This window comes from Schistocerca nitens, chromosome 3, assembly GCF_023898315.1.
Source record: "Schistocerca nitens isolate TAMUIC-IGC-003100 chromosome 3, iqSchNite1.1, whole genome shotgun sequence".
Taxonomy (NCBI): domain Eukaryota; kingdom Metazoa; phylum Arthropoda; class Insecta; order Orthoptera; family Acrididae; genus Schistocerca; species Schistocerca nitens.
Window position 1 is genome coordinate 171,372,063 of NC_064616.1, and position 17,526 is coordinate 171,389,588.

Consider the following 17,526-nt stretch of genomic DNA (forward strand, 5'->3'; position numbering starts at 1 on the left):
CAGATATTGAAAACACTGTTAACCACATCCAAGGCCCAGGTCCTGACCCCGTTCCTGACTCCCGACAGGACCACACCAATGCGAGGGCGCACTCCAGCGGCACTGCTGCATGGCCGCCGAATCTGGACCCACTGGGATGTCCTGAGATCTGCAACATACCCATGCCAGCCCAACCATTACACCAGTTACTTGCTGGGCATGGAGGTTTTAGCTCTCATCTTCGGGAGAGTCCCAGAATGTAAACTAGCGTCATCAGAGCCGCCCGGGAAAAACAGACGTTTGTAGTGCTTACCAGTGGCGCCATGCTGCTATGATACGCCAACTATCTGCACCCAATCTTCTTGGCTTCCAGTTCGAGATAACTACCACTGCCCTGGAGCTGGTTCAACATAACTACAGACGCCTGGCGGATACACATCTCCAGGTTGCTTTCAGGGCTGGTAACCCATGGAATGGGATCCTTTATCACCATCAGCATCAGTGACCTATAGCATGGACCGAAAGGCCGGAATGCTCCAGCTGACTAGCATTAGCACAATACCGACACCACGAGCGGAGAACACAGCGACACCAGACACAGGGACGGACAGCAAACCTTTACTTGGCTTGCCACTCACACCTCCTCCTTCTAGTATATCGATCGCAATACCAACAGCGACACTTCTGTCTCTAAGTTCTTATGAAGGGAAGTGGAACTGCTATATCTCGGCAATCTGACAGATTAACCTGCGATTTCCGCTATCAGTGACTCCTCTGGCGGCCGGTAAAAGGTGACAGGAGGCTGTCACATGGACATGGCCACTGACCTCAAGCCGGAGATAAAACCCAGCCGTTGGGCCCCTACAAGACATTTCGATTCGTGCTGTGCTTAAGTCTCTACCTCGCGTACACAGGTTTCTCGTGACCTGGTTGCTTATTTGATTTCAACTAGACTTCGATTTGGATTTGTATTCTGTGGATTATTGACGGTTTTGCTTCATCCTGGATTATTTAGTTTATTTTCTTGGTGTTAACAACACCTTATGACGACCGGTCTGGAATTGTGAACTATCAAGTGTTTACTCTGTATCCATATTTTCCGTGTTGCGCCCTAGCAGGTGTAATAATGGGTTCACTTCCTGGGCGGCCACCACCTATCCGTCATCATCACTCACTGGCGGCTCTCATGTCGTCTGCACTTCATCATCTACCGGGCGCCAGCCACTGCTTTTGCTTCTTTCGCTTCTCCTCGGTGTATAGCATTACATACCTGGCACAACAGCCAACTCCGAACATCTCTGTACAATTTATTTAGACTTCCGCCTTGCACGTGTTTCTCTTAACCATAAATTACATTGTATGGTTCAAATGGCTCTGAGCACTATGGGACTTAACATCTTAGGTCATCAGTCCCCTAGAACTTAGAACTACTTAAACCTAACTAACCTAAGGACACCACACACATCCATGCCCGAGGCAGGATTCGAACCTGCGACCGTAGCAGTCCCGCGGTTCCGGACTGAAGCGCCTAGAACCGCACGGCCACCGTGGCCGGCTTTACATTGTATAGCTTGATCTGAAAGAGGTAACATAAATTTTGTATACAAGCTAGTAACCGTATGGCCGGCCCCTTATGTGTGCTTTCACACAAGAGGTGCTGAGCATCGTCTACGGCTAACTGCATCCGTCGTGTAGCTTGTCAAGTGAATCGCCGGTACATTGAGCCCCTTACTACCAGGCGTGTTCCTTCGCTCTTCACACAGAATTTCGGTAGACACTATCAAGGCATTAGCTCTATAGATACTGCTCACTGCCAGTCCTTAGTATACGATATAGTAAATATCTTCTGTGCGTGACTCACGATGGAAGAACAGTATGTAGTGAGTATCATTGCGGAATTACTGTGGGGCCTTCCGCAGCTGATCGTATAAATTAAAAAAAGTCGATGCGTGGAAAAAATTCATAGAATATATAAGAGAGATTTTGACACAGTGACACTACAGAAAATCACAGCAGACTCCTCCTTATCCACCCACACAGAGACGGCGTTCCCGTCAGTCCAATCCAGAAATCGAAAACACATCGGATCATTAGTACATTTTTAAGACCTTGAAGAACTGGTTTTCGTTTGATGTTAATAGATGCAGTACCTCGACAAGTATAAAATTCGTAGCAAAGACCTTCATGGACATTAGATTATTAGTTGACTGAAATACTTGTCTATTGCAAGCAATTTTTTTTTCAAAAGTAATAAAAGTTTCTGTGTTTTTGCAACAAACAAATTTATTTTTTACCCATCTCAGCGTCACAGCCACCTTCCTTTCACATTTATATGTTTGGGTCCACTGTCTGAAAGAACAATTTCGCTAATTTTACAGAAGACGTCACAGACCAATGGAAAGTAAAAAATTCCTCAGAGCATGCTCCAAGTGTCTCGTAGAGGCAGTTCTCGCTCCTAACCTCAATCGAGAACTACTTATTGGGTGGCACTGATTCTTTCTTTAGCCGAGCAGTTTAACAACAATACGCCGACAAGCGGCAGTTCAGCTACCACGTGACATGTGAACTGCAGTGAGCCGGCCTTGGGCTCTGTGTGTCGAAGGCCGGTTGCAGGAAGGGACTTCCTGCATCCAGATATACGACCTCCCTTGTCAAAGTGGCTTACTGTGATAGAAGTTGGACAAAATCCCTGGAATGCTTGCCCAGAAAGATGTACAGCGAAGTGTAGGGGAAGGGGGAGAGAAGTACTGAATAAATGGAGCTGTGAGTCGCGCCCTTATTGTTTCCGGATAGATCAGATGGTAAGAGCATTGATTGCGAAGGAAAAAAAAAAAGATTAATCGCGCCAGTCTCAGCTCAGCCCGGTAAACCATTTAAATCTTTAGGAAGTCACACTAGAAATATTTTTTTACTATAAAAATTTCTTGATTTCTTGTTCTTATTGCAGTTTGTATTTTACCACACGATGTCCCTCAAACGAAATGGTGGCTCGGTGGTTAGCGTCGCGGCTTCTTAAGTTTGGGCCCGAGTTCGAAACTCGATTATTGTTTTTCTTTATTTTATTTTGATTGCTTTCATTTGTCCACCCATGACCGTAGAAGGTTACTACGCGAATGTTTCTTATAACATTAGTGGGTACATGAGCGTTATATTAATTGTAAACTTACAACTGGATCTCACAGTAAGTGTCACACACTTATTATAGAATATATGTGTGTATGGTATGTTGAGGGGTTACATTCTTCTTAAAAGTCGCCGATTCTGAAATTTCATTCTCATATCAATTCTTATATTTTATTAGTACTTTTATTCTTCAGGACGATTTGGCGCAATGCCTTGGATGATACCGAGCGTATAAACGTTCGAAACACAGATATTCCGAACACCACGAGCATCGCGAGAAGGCAGATTTGTAACAGTGACATTTCTTCGTATGAACTTCACTCGGGAAAGAAACGTCATTAACATTACAAGATTTCTAGCGTCGGCAATAATTTCGCAGCAAAAAATGCTCAACGCATCACGTTTCCGAAAACTGACGTTTGCAATTGATTGTGAATCAAGATAACTACGGAATTTCACCGAAAACCATTTCAAATAATTTTCTCATTCTATTTTTTTCTTTAATTCATTCATCTGACATGCTATGACGAACAAGGACACCGTTATAACAGTACACACTGGAGAACATTCGTGCAGTAATTTTCTATGGACATTGGTGTACAGGGTGTTCGGAAACTCCCGTTACAAACTTGTAGGACTTATAGAACGGAATGAGTACATAATACTTTGAACAGGAACCCATGCCCGAAAACGTATCGTTCCCGTTCTACAGTGGTTTCAGTTCAGATGTTTAACTCGCCCACTTCTGCTTGAGGTTCAAATGATTCAAATGGCTCTGAGCACTATGGGACTTAACATCTTAGGTCACCATCCCTTAGACTTAGAACTACTTAAACCTAACGAACCTAAGGACATCACATATATCCATGCCCGAGGCAGGATTCGAACCTGCGACCGTAGCAGCAGCGCGGTATTGACTGAAGTGCCTAGAACCGCTCGGCCACAGCGGCTGGCTCCGCTTGAGGAACTAGGCGTGAGGCAGTACAATTATTAAGTAACAATTCGAAAAGAAACATAACGAAACATCTATTTATCTAAGCACGTTTGCTTGTAAGTAGGCCAAAACAGTCCAGCATACTGTACGTACAGACCAGTACTGATGCATTTCATCAGCGGCTAGAGGTGGCGACCACCAACGTTGTTGCAGATATTGTACCTACGAAGCCTGTTCTGGTCCAGGACAAGCAACTTTGAGACTTTTCTCTTTCCCTGGGCAGACGTGGACGTTTTACAGACCTGAACTGAAACCGTCGTAGAATGGAAGCGGTAAGCTTCCGGACATAGGTTCTTAACCAAAATATTAAGTACTCACTCCCTCGATAAATCCTAGAAATTTGTAACGGGAATTTTCGAACACCCTGTACAAATGAAAAACAAAAAATTAAAATAATATTCGGGTTTCGGATACGGGGCACAAAATTAAGAGGCTGCACCGCACACCACTGTGCCACTATTTCGTCTGAGGAAATCATGCAGTAAAAGACACATGAAATACCTGGAAAGTACCTGGAAAATCTGGTCTGTCGTTCTTTCAAAAACGGTAGAGTATCTACGGGTAAGCCAAGACACGTGTACGCTTATTTTTACCTCTCTTCCATTGAGTGAATTTCTGTGAAATCGCATTATGGTACTTGGCGTGTTCTCCTCGTCAGTGAGAAGTTCCTAAATGACGTGTAATTGACAGAAAGTTTTTAGATGAACAGCCATTTTATTGACAAGAGTCTTAGGCATTTAAATCATTCCCTGGAACTAGAAAGTAAACGAATGAATTGAATATAGCACTAAAACGAATAAGACAGATTTCGGCTCATAGTTTGTATTAAAAGATGCTGAACAATTGAGGCGAATACGAAACGAAAGAAGACCCAGCAGTGGTGTTGGGACAGATGAGACAAATACCACAAGGAATAGTGCAGTGGAACAGAGCCTCAGCACGGCCGGGGCGCATCCGCCAAGCGACGAGCATAAGGACGTCGAACTACATGTGAGGATTGTTTACTGACAACTCTGTGCGCCGAGAAGGAAGTAGCGTCGAGAGCCACGGCTCGATGTTCGTACCTGGCATGGATAATGCACACAGTTAGGTAGGTTTCTCTGTGACTACGTCTTGCTTCTATCGTACTCGAAGAGAAAATACCACTTAACTGGCCTTGCGTCGTTCTGCCGCGCAAATGCAAAAGAGCCCGCAGACTCAGCACATGATTATTGATTGCCGCTTATCTCTTAGTGGCGGAAAGCAGTTCCTGGAACGAAGGTTTTCGTTGATGGAAATGTCGAACGTTCCACAAGACGATATTTTCAGTAAGAAAGAAATTGTTTGACAAAATGCATATTTGAACCATCAGCTGTTTTTATTTTACGCCCAAACACATACCGGTTTCTGTCTTGGACCATCTTCACTGATGATGTGAAAATGGTCCAAGACCGAAACCGGTAGATGTTTGGGTGTAAAATTAAAACAGCTGATGATTCAAATATGCATTTTATACATTACTTAACGGCTGTTGATAGTAACCTTCCAAAAATGTTTAAAAGAAATTGTTCCTTACTTTAAAGGTACTAAGGGCGTCCAGTAAGTAACGCAAGCCTACGTCGTGCTAAATCAGTAATCTCCCCATCGTCCACTTGCTTCCCGCGGAGGGAATCCTTCATTGCGCCAAACAGGTGGAAGTTGGAAGATGCGAGATCCAGGATGACGACGAGCAGTCCAATGAAGTTTTGTGCGCTCCTCCCAGGTGCGTAGAATTGTTGACGCCTTGCGTTGCCATAGAGGAGAAGTTAGTTTGCATTCTTGTTGAGTTTACCAGAAGAGGGCGCGGCTTCGAACTACTTCTTCGGTGGAGAGGTGGTGTGGCGCCACTGCCTGGATTGCCGTTTTGCTTCCGGTTCGAAGTGATGGCCCATTTTTCGTCGCCTGCAATGTTCGACAAAACGTTGTCACTATCAGCCTCGTAGCGCGCAAGCCATTCCGCACAGATAGTGCTACGTTGCACTTCGTGGTCTCCTGTTAGGCAGCTCGGAACCCAGCGGCCACACACCTTTGAGTACCCCGACTGGTGGACGATTGTGGTAATATTACTATCAGAGACGTCCAGTTGTGCAGTGAGGTGTTTGATTGTGATCCGCCGACCACCTCGAACGAGAGTGTCCGCACGTTCTAACGCAGCAGAAGTTAAACTGTGTGCTGCCGTCCGGCAGGTGGGAGATGGAACAAGTTTGTGCGACCTTGCTGCGATGGTGACAGACGTCTCGCAGGACGACTCTCCGTGCTTTTGTTCACTGTGAGGTCTTCGTAGACGTTCTGCAAGCGCCTATGAATATCTGCGTTGTTCTGGTTTTCCGCTAAAAGAAACCCAATGACTCTACTCTGTTTGGAACGCACCTCCGTTACAGACGCTGTTTTGAAGGTAACGTGGAGCGTCGCCACGTATCGGAGCTTCGTGAAGCTATAGGGGTTAAAGCGGGAATATTCCACAATGCTCCACAGAGACTGGCCGAGGAAAATGATGTTCCATTTCATATTGAACGCTCCTCGTAGCGTATGGAGGTGGTCATTTGTTTTTCAGAATGAAAAAAACTGTCAGCCGCTGCATCAGTCGCCGATTCTCAGCAGATCGTCCTGCATTTCGCTACAATCTTGTCTGCAGCCCCCTTCCGGGCAACAGCATTGGCAGCGAGCAGCAGACGGATCTTCCGACTTTCCAGTCATGTGCTACTTCATTCTTTCGCAGTTTGCCGGAATTTAAACTTTTTACCACGTTTCACTCACACTACATTCTTTAGCTTCATTTTCATAGTTAAGAATAGACAAATCGTCATTCCCGCGGTAATAGCAAGTGCGCTAAGTAGGACACCTGACCGAAATATGGAAAACAGGAATAGTCACTTATGCGCTACTATTTCAACGACGATATGCCTTAACTCTCTGTGAACGTTATATTATACCAACTGCACTCCCTATAGAGCTTATGCCATCAACCTTTCGTACTAATGGTACTCAAAAAGAGCAGGTCTTAAATCTTCATCCGGCGAACTCGGTACGATAAGTAATGAGGATGATTTCCTTAGTATAACCGTGACTGTTTGCTAGACGTTGTAATTAAGTAAGAGTACTTGCATTTTTGCAGGATGACCACCGCGCGTTCCGGCGCCAGCTGGAGGACAAAAGGCCGGTGGTGGAGAACAACCTGCTGAGCGGCCGGCAGTACATCGCCAACGAGCCGCCGCTCTCAGACACCAGCGACAGCGAAGGTCAGTCAGTCCAAGCAGTTACTCACTTGTATTGACAAAGGCCTTCATTTTATGGAGCCAATGTAAGGGAAAGTCTTCGATGTAGTGAGACTTTTCACAATAACAATAAATTGTCTTGTCCTACTTTGTTACTGCTATGACATAAACACCCATAGTAGTAGTAGTAGTAGTAGTAGTAGTCGTGGTGGTGGTGGTGGTTTCTGTCCGATAATTGGTTTGATGCAGCTCTCCACGCTTGTCTATTCTGTACAAGCCTGTTCCTATATGTATAGCTACTACAACCAATATCCGCTTGAACCTTCTTACTGTATTCATCTCTTGGTCTCCCTCTACAATTATAACCTCTAGACTTCCCTTCATTAGCAAACACTATTTCTTGAGGCCTTAGGCTGTGTCCCATCAAATGATCCCTTTATTCTGTCAAATTGTACAATACACTTTATTTTGTATCCCGCCTGGATGGCGGCGCGAGTCTGCTCCTGTAAACTGAAGGGTAGGCTGAGTGTAGGAAGTGAGTAGGAGCAGGAAAAGGTGAAATGCTTCAGTACTGCGTTTAACTTAACAGAACATTTATTAGAGAATATTAGTCAATGACATACGTAACTTTGCACTGAAGATGAGCACGTAGGTGCGAAGCTATACAGATATCAACGCTAACAAACGCTACACGGGCAAAATCTGTAGTGGCTCGCCCACTATGAAATAGAAACAATGTTGCTTGGTCGTCTACTCGGAATCAAATGGGCTGAATCTGAAGCGGTGCTCGTAGAGCTGCACAGCGCCGGCTAGAGGGCGCTGTCGTCGGTGTCGGTGTCGTAGTGCCAACCTAGCAGAGCGCACTTACGTTGTGGCATCGTAGCTATCGACACCACATATTTAATTTCCATTCGATTCAGTACCCCTTCGTTACTTATTCGATCTACCCACAAAATTTTCTGCATCTCATGTAGCACTACGTTTCAAAAACCTCCACCATCTTCTTGTATGAACTGTTTATCGTCCACGTTTCACTTCTGTACAATACTACATGTTTAACGAGTAAGTTCAGAGAACACTTCGTAACATGTACATTTACACTGAGGTAACAAAATCCATGGGATAGCTCCTAATATCGAGTCCGACCTCCTTTTGTAATTGCGAAAGTGTTGCTTGTGCAGGATTTTGTGCACTAACTGACCTCTGGATTATGTCCCATAAAAGCTCGATGGGATTCCAAGAGGCCAAATTACTTGCTCCAATTGTCCACAATGTTCTTCAAACCAGTCGTAAACAATTGTGACCCTGTGAAGTGACGCATTGTTGTCCACAAAAATTCTATCGTTGTTTGGGAACATGAAGTCCACGAATGGCTGCAAATGGTTCAAATGGCTCTGAGCACTATGGGACTTAACATCTGTGGTCATCAGTCCCCTATAACTTAGAACTACTTAAACCTAACTAACCTAAGGACATCACACACATCCATGCCCGAGGCAGGATTCGAACCTGCGACCGTAGCTGTCACGCGGTTCCGGACTGAGCGCCTAGAACCGCTAGACCACCGCGGCCGGCCTGCAAATGGTCTCCAAGTAACTGAACAGACCGGAGGACCCAGTCTGTCCCCTGTAAACACGCAGCCTGCACATTGTGGAGCCACCACCAGCTTGCACAGTGCCTTGTTGACAACTTCGGTCCACGGCTTCGTGGGATCTGCGCCACACACGATCTAACAATCAGCTCTTGCCAACTGAAATCGGTACATTTAACCAGGCCACAGTTTTCCAGTCGCCAAGGGTCCAACCGATACGATCACGATCTCAGGAGAGGCGCTGCGCTGCTAGCAAAGGCACTCGCGTCAGTCGTCTACTGCCATAGCCTATTAACACCAAATTCCGCCGCACTGTCCTAACGGATATGTTCATTATACGTTCCACATTGATTTCTGTGTTCATTTTGCACATTGTTGCTTGTCTGTAGCACCGACAACTCTACGCAAACGCCTCGCAGCACTTGGTCATTGCCGGCCGCGGTGGTCTAGCGGTTCTAGGCGCGCAGTCCGGAACCGCGCGACTGCTACGGTCGCAGGTTCGAATCCTGCCTCGGGCATGGATGAGTGTGATGTCCTTAGGTTAGTTAGGTTTAAGTAGTTCTAAGTTCTAGGTGGCTGATGACCACAGATGTTAAGTCTCATAGTGCTCAGAACCATTTTTTTCTTGGTCATTAAGTGAAGGCCGTCAGCCACTGCGTTGTCCGCGGTGAGAGGCAGTACCTAAAATTTGCTATTCTCGGGACACTCTTGGCACGTATTAAATTCCCTAGCGATTTCGGAAATGGAATGTCCCATGCGCCTAGCTTCATCTACCATTACGCGTTCAAAGTCTGCTAGTTCCCGTCGTGCGGCATAATCACGTCGGAAGCCTTTTCACATTAATCACCGGAGTACAAATGACAGCTCAGTCAATGTCTGCCCGTTTATATCTTGTGTACACGATACTACCGTCATCTGTATATGTGCAATCACTATCCCATGACTTCTGTCTCTTAAGAGTATATTTATTGTTAAGAAATTTCTGTTTCAGAAACGCTTCTCTTGCAAAAACCGTCTACTACTGCTTGTGTCTCATTTCCTAATCTGATTCCCTCAGGATGACCTGATTTAACTCTACTACATCTCATTACCCTTGTTTTACTTTTATTTATTTTAATTTTACAAGTCCATTTCAAGACACTATCTATTCCGTTCAAAAGCTCTTCCAAGTTCTTTGCCATCTCTCACAGAATTACAACGCCACTGGCAAATCGCAAATTTTAGTGTCCTCTCCTTGAACTTTAGTCCTCTTTCCAACCAAATTTCTCTTTAGTTTTGTATACTGTCTGTTCAGTGTAAAAATTGAATAGCGTAACGGATAGGCTGCAACCCTGTCTCACTCCCTTCTCAACTACTGCTTCCCTTTCATGTCCTTCGACTCTTAAAACTGCAGTCCGATTCTTATAGAATTTAAACATAAGTATTCATTGCCTCCCTATATATATACAGGGTGTTTCAAAAATGACCGGTATATTTGAAACGGCAATAAAAACTAAACGAGCAGCGATAGAAATACACCGTTTGTTGCAATATGCTTGGGACAACAGTACATTTTCAGGCAGACAAACTTTCGAAATTACAGTAGTTACAATTTTCAACAACAGATGGCGCTGCGGTCTGGGAAACTCTATAGTACGATATTTTCCACATATCCACCATGCGTAGCAATAATATGGCGTAGTCTCTGAATGAAATTACCCGAAACCTTTGACAACGTGTCTGTTCAATTGTTTCTGGATTCTGGCGGTACACCTGGTCTTTCAAGTGTCCCCACAGAAAGAAGTCACAGGGGTTCATGTCTGGCGAATAGGGAGGCCAATCCACGCCGCCTCCTGTATGTTTCGGATAGCCCAAAGCAATCACACGATCATCGAAATATTCATTCAGGAAATTAAAGACGTCGGCCGTGCGATGTGGCCGGGCACCATCTTGCATAAACCACGAGGTGTTCGCAGTGTCGTCTAAGGCAGTTTGTACCGCCACAAATGCACGAAGAATGTCCAGATAGCGTGATGCAGTAATCGTTTCGGATCTGAAAAATGGGCCAATGATTCCTTTGGAAGAAATGGCGGCCCAGACCAGTACTTTTTGAGGATGCAGGGACGATGGGACTGCAACATGGGGCTTTTCGGTTCCCCATATGCGCCAGTTCTGTTTATTGACGAAGCCGTCCAGGTAAAAATAAGCTTCGTCAGTAAACCAAATGCTGCCCACATGCATATCGCCGTCATCAATCCTGTGCACTATATCGTTAGCGAATGTCTCTCGTGCAGCAATGGTAGCGGCGCTGAGGGGTTGCCGCGTTTGAATTTTGTATGGATAGAGGTGTAAACTCTGGCGCATGAGACGATACGTGGACGTTGGCGTCATTTGGACCGCAGCTGCAACACGGCGAACGGAAACCCGAGGCCGCTGTTGGATCACCTGCTGCACTAGCTGTGCGTTGCCCTCTGTGGTTGCCGTACGCGGTCGCCCTACCTTTCCAGCACGTTCATCCGTCACGTTCCCAGTCCGTTGAAATTTTTCAAACAGATCCTTTATTGTATCGCTTTTCGGTCCTTTGGTTACATTAAACCTCCGTTGAAAACTTCGCTTGTTGCAACAACACTGTGTTCTAAGCGGTGGAATTCCAACACCAGAAAAATCCTCTGTTCTAACGAATAAACCATGTTGTCTACAGCACACTTGCACGTTGTGAACAACACACGCTTACAGCAGAAAGACGACGTACAGAATGGTGCACCCACAGACTGCGTTGTCTTCTATATCTTTCACATCACTTGCAGCGCCATCTGTTGTTGAAAATTGTAACTACTGTAATTTCGAAAGTTTGTCCGCCTGAAAATGTACTGTTGTCCCAAGCATATTGCAACAAACGGTGTATTTCTATCGCTGCTCCTTTACTTTTTATTGCCGTTTCAAATATACCGGTCATTTTTGAAACACCCTTTATTTCATCCCCGGTACCTTCTGAATTTCAAACAGCGTATTCCAGTCAACATTGTCAAAAGCTTTCTGTAAATTTACACATGTCATAAACGTCAGTCTGTACTTGATTTGTGGCGGTACACACCGGTACGCCGTTCCGGTACCTCTGACGAAAATAAAAATAAAAAACAGAACCACAGCTTTTAAGGTGTGATATGATAGAACTTTTGCTGCTGTTGAAGCGATTTAAAACAAACGTTCTGTTCACAGATTTAAAATGCTAAGGAAAGTGTTAGAATAACGTTTTAAGAAGTCTAAATTTCAAAAACAGCCCCTTGAACGCCAGAGCACCAGAACCTCATTTTTCACAAATCAAGCAGTGGGGTTAATATCGCCTCAGTGTTCCTATATTACCCCGGAACGCAAACACATCTACATATTCCCCGACGTCAGCTCCTACCAATGTTTCCATTGTCCTATAAATACTTCGTGTCAATATTTTGCAACCTTGACTTACTAAAAACATGGTTCGGTAATATTCACACCTGTCAACGTTTGCCTTCTTTGGGGGTGGAATTATTGCAGTCTTTTAATTAATATAACTTTCAATGCGATAGGGTCCGCGATGGATTTTTTGAAAGATTTCTTGGTTCCTTCAGCTGCCATTATCTTTATTTCATTTATGATTGTATAATTTCGGCTTTAGGTAATTTTCAAGTATTTTATGGATGATTTTCTTAGTAGTAAACTATGTCATATACGTCGTTGCTCCTACGACACCATGCTCATAAAATAAATCCGAGATGTTCAGGCTATTATAATTAACAACTTTGAGAAGTCCCGGTGTTTTCTAACCGTGTTAGCAGAAGCCCGCAGCCACGCAAGAAGATAGGAAGGCCATTCATGATGGGAAGTATCCATTATTTACCCGGGTAGCGACGACGGCGACCCTGTCGGTTCCCCTTTTTAATAGAGCTGTTTTATAGTACATAAAACGGAGAACACGACGCTTCTCCGCTGCGGAAAGCATTCCACTTTTATTACTGCTCGTACTACGAATATATTTTCAACTATATCGTGAAAATATTTTATTACCCCATTACGCCCGTGACCCAATTTTTACTATCTACCGTTATTACAAAATGTGAATATGTGGTCAATTACAGTGAGTTTAAGGATTCTGTCATCTTCACAGATAGAATCAGATTATTGGAGTATTAAAATGTTGAAGCTCTTACGAATATCGACACTTTCAGCATTTAATTGAACGAACCAATCGCGATCAAGATTTACTTTGTATACCGCTTAGTAAATAAATGAAGATAGAATGTTATTTTAGAGTGGAAATTATTGATGCTTTTTTTAAGAATTAGATTTTCAGTTCTTTCTACTTCCGTGAACTTGTTTATTTAAAATTTAGACTATTATTCTTGCCTTCGCAATATAACGCTTCCATTTTTAAGTGACTTGAACTCATCGGCGTGTAAATACACGAAGAGTGACGAGTCTAAGTGAGCTAGCAGTGACCTGTATTGCTGAATTTCCAGCTCGACTGTCTTAATTTTTTTCCTGTGCTTTCCCCTGAATAACACGTGCGAACAGCAAACAGTTTTTTAATGAAACCCATTATAAATATCCTCCTCTGAGTACATTTCCATCTCCACGGACTCGAACTAACTGTAGCGTCTCTACGCTGCGATATGTTAATCCTTAAGTTGTATTAGCTGTAAACTGCTGCAGATGTAAGTGCTATGCGTAATCAAGAAGGGGAGGAGAAATAGCAATCAAAGTGTGTAATGTGGTACGTATATACTGCGTGAAACGACTATCGTTTAATAAATGGTGTTGGAAGATCTGCGAGAGTTCGGGGCAGGCTAATATGAAAGCAAAGCTTGCAGCTGGAAAAAATTAAAAAAAAAAAAAAAAGCATTCTCGTCGTGGGCTCGTGTTATGAATTCCTTCGTTTAGCATGAAACGAATACAGTGTGTTTCTACTGTGTGTGTGTGTGTGTGTGTGTGTGTGTGTGTGTGTGTGTGTGTCAGAGAGAGAGAGAGAGAGAGAGAGAGAGAGAGAGAGTGAGATAGATTTAGAGCCAACGCTGGCAACGAATCTGTTCCATTTGATTGTTCGCAGTGACAACATTTTTCTCAAAATGAAACCGTCCTTTGAGAACAAATTAAAATTGGTCTTCTCGTTATACTCTCCTGCAGAAGCAACGGTATTTCCAATATTTTTAAACCACCATGTCGAGCAACGTGGTGCTAACATGGCACATTATGCTCCTTTTCGAAATGCGTAGAATTCAATTCCAGGTATAATCGATGTTATTAAAAATATCAAACGTTTCCTCCGAATTAGCTCGGCAGGTTTCTACTGCTGTACCGTCCGAATTACTGGGGCTGGTATTTCTTTCTCCGTTTTTTTTTTCTTTTTTCTTTTTTTCTTTAGCAAGTATTCTTGTATGGCGGTGTTTTCGTCACTGGGACAAAAGTAAACAGAGCAAGTTAGGAAAACAAAACAACGAAGATGGTGGCGCAGCGTTTTTCCCTCGTTCTTACGGAGACTTATATCGCAATGGCGCTTGTTCCAGAAGACTCATGCTGCTCGACAAACCATCTTCATCAGATTGGAAAGATACTAGAGCTTTGGCTACTTCATTGTCATAACACGATGGCCAGAAAACCAAGGCGGCTTGAAATCAGCTAATAAGAATTACGAGTAATACCACGTACGGTGTGGATATGCATGAATTGTCCATTGTTTTATCAGATTTCTCCAACAATACGCGGACGGGAAGAATACTACATCTGGGGTTTATTACACAGCTATAACGGTAAACACGTCACCGCTGTCCTTGCTGCTCACTTTTCGACCTGTTTATTGATTCTGAAGTATCTCTCGATACCAAAGAAGACATTGCCTCCAGCCAACTCAATTTCACACGTTTAAAATGTATACAACACGACTTGTTTGTTTCTGTCCGACGTAATGCACATATATTAGTTGGTTGGTTCAAATGGCTCTGAGCACTATGGGACTCAACTGCTGAGGTCATTAGTCCCCTAGAACTTAGAACTAGTTAAACCTAACTAACCTAAGGACATCACAAACATCCATGCCCGAGGCAGGATTCGAACCTGCGACCGTAGCGGTCTTGCGGTTCCAGACTGCAGCGCCTTTAACCGCACGGCCACTTCGGCCGGCATATATTAGTTGATCACAGCATTATTACACCAGGGAGTGAGGGTGTTTCAGTTGGCTTATCGTGCGTTTGTATCGAGGACACGCTGAAACACTTGATAGTATATGCACAACTGTCTTGAACTCATTCAGAGAGCATGCGTTTTCTTTTGTCAGCACTGTTCTTGTTCACTGTAACGTCACCGCCTGTTTCCGATAATATCGTGGTCGGAATGTAAATAACATAAACTGTTTACTTAGTTGTCATTTTGGTTGCATCACTCTACAAACTGCGTATTCCGTCGCTCCATCGCGTCTGGAACCAACACGAGATACGTCCACTTCACACTACAGACTTCCGTCGATTTCGTTGCCCTCTGTCCCAGGCAAGTGGTCTCTCTCGAATAAGATAGCGCACAGTTCGTCTTCCGATATTGATTCTCAATTATTTCTTTCGGTTCACATAATTTTAGATATTCATTGTGCTCATTAATTCAACCTGTAACGTATATGGCTAAAATGGCTCTAAGCACTATGGGACTCAACTGCTGAGGTCATTAGTCCCCTAGAACTTAGAACTAGTTAAACCTAACTAACCTAAGGACATCACAAACATCCATGCCCGAGGCAGGATTCGAACCTGCGACCGTAGCCGTCTTGCGGTTCCAGACTGCAGCGCCTTTAACCGCACGGCCACTTCGGCCGGCCTTGTAACGTATAATTATTATTCAAGACATACTGGTTTTTCCATGTACTAATCTTTATATTTTAATACACGTGGAACTTTATTTCAAACTTTCAAAAAGCCTCTTCGCCGTTACCTCCAGTCAGCAAGCGCCCTGAACGGCAGCCTTGTAGTGATCATAAAGGTGACACGGTGTCGCTCAGCTTACAAGTCACGGTAATGCGACATAATTAGACACTGAATAAAGTACGTGGAAAAAATATTTTTCCTGATATAGCAGGTGTGTGAGAAAAGTAATGAGACTGACAATACGGCGAGCAATCTGGGTGCGTCGTGTTCTACTTGTGCAGACTGGTGCGTTCATCCCTTCCAGATGCTCAGTCCAAGTTTCAGCCCAGTACAGCCATCACGTGATTTTTGAGAGCGCAGTCAGTGAAGTCGTGTGTTACGAAAATGGCGCAGCGGAATTCAGAGCAACATAATGCCATCAAGGTTTGGTTAAACTTGGGAAATCCGTGAGTGTAACCTTTGAAAAGTTGAAACAAGCCCATTGGGAACATTTCTTATAAAGAGCACAAGTTTTTCGCTGGCACAAATCGTTTTTGGAAGGCCGACGACACGTGGAAGATGCATCTCGCTCAGGGAGACTTTCACCTCCAAAAACTGGTGAAAACGTCGAACGCGTGCGTGCTCTTTTGAGATCAGACCGACGTTTAGCAATGGGGATGAGGGGTGACTTATTAAACTTAAACACTTTTACCGTACATCAAATTTTGATCGAAGTTTTGCACATGCGAAAGGATTGTGCCAAAATGGTGCCGAAAAGACCTCACTACCGAAAAGAAGGACAATCGAAGAAACGTTTGCGTTGATCTACTTGAGAGGATTACTGATGAGTGAATGGTTCATTCGTGTGTCACAGGTGATGGATCCTGGAAATTTTAGTACAACCCTGAGACAAAGCGGCAAAGTGAGGAGTGGCCCACTCAAATACTTCCTCGACCGAAAAAGTCTCGAATGAGCAACTCAAAGATCGAAACAGTGCTGATTCGCATTTTTGACAGTGGGGGTATCGTGCATAATGAATTTGTTTCTGCGGGACAAACTGTCAACCAAGTGTTTACAAATATGTCCTCGAAAGTCTCAGGAAAGGAGTGAATCGAGTGAGACCGGACATTGCAGACAAGTGGGTGCTGCATCATGACAACGTGCCGTGTCATTCGGCCACTTCCATCACGGAATTTCTTACCTCAAAAGGCATTCCTGTTGCTCAAAAACGGAAGATTAGGATTTAACTTCCAGTCGACACCGAGGTCGTTAGAGACAGAACGCAAGCTCGGACTATTTCAAGGATGGGGAAGGCAATCGATCGTGCCCTTTCAAAGGAACTATCCTGGCATTTGCCTGGAGCAGTTTAGGGAAATCACGGAAAACCCAAATCAGGATGGCCCGATGCATGTATGAACCGTCGTCCTCTCGAATACGAGTCCAGTGCGTTAACCACTGTGCCACCTCACTCGCTCCTGTTGTTCCACAGCCTGATCTAAATCATTGTGCCGCTTTTCTTTCCCTAAACTGAAACATTTCATGAAGAACGTCATTTTGGGACTCTAGAAAACATTCAGAAGAATGTGACCGACACGTTAAAGGCCCTACAACTTGAAGCCTACTTTGAACAGGACAATATTGTTGTTTGAAAAAAAATAAAAACATTGGTAGATCAAAATCAGTCATTACTTCTCCCACACACCTGTAGAATAATTTTTATACACTCCTGGAAATGGAAAAAAGAACACATTGACACCGGTGTGT

General features: G+C 44.1%; 1 protein-coding gene across 1 annotated transcript in view; it reads left to right on the forward strand.

Annotated features, from left to right (window-relative positions):
• Positions 1 to 17,526, forward strand: part of LOC126248111 (dystrophin-like) — a gene marked incomplete at its 5' end in the record, with an annotated part of 304,077 nt that overhangs the window by 124,458 nt on the left and 162,093 nt on the right. The window contains one exon of the mRNA XM_049948789.1: positions 7,230 to 7,353. Coding sequence (XP_049804746.1) covers positions 7,230 to 7,353 — 124 coding nt within the window. The remainder of the gene's footprint in view (positions 1 to 7,229; positions 7,354 to 17,526) is intronic.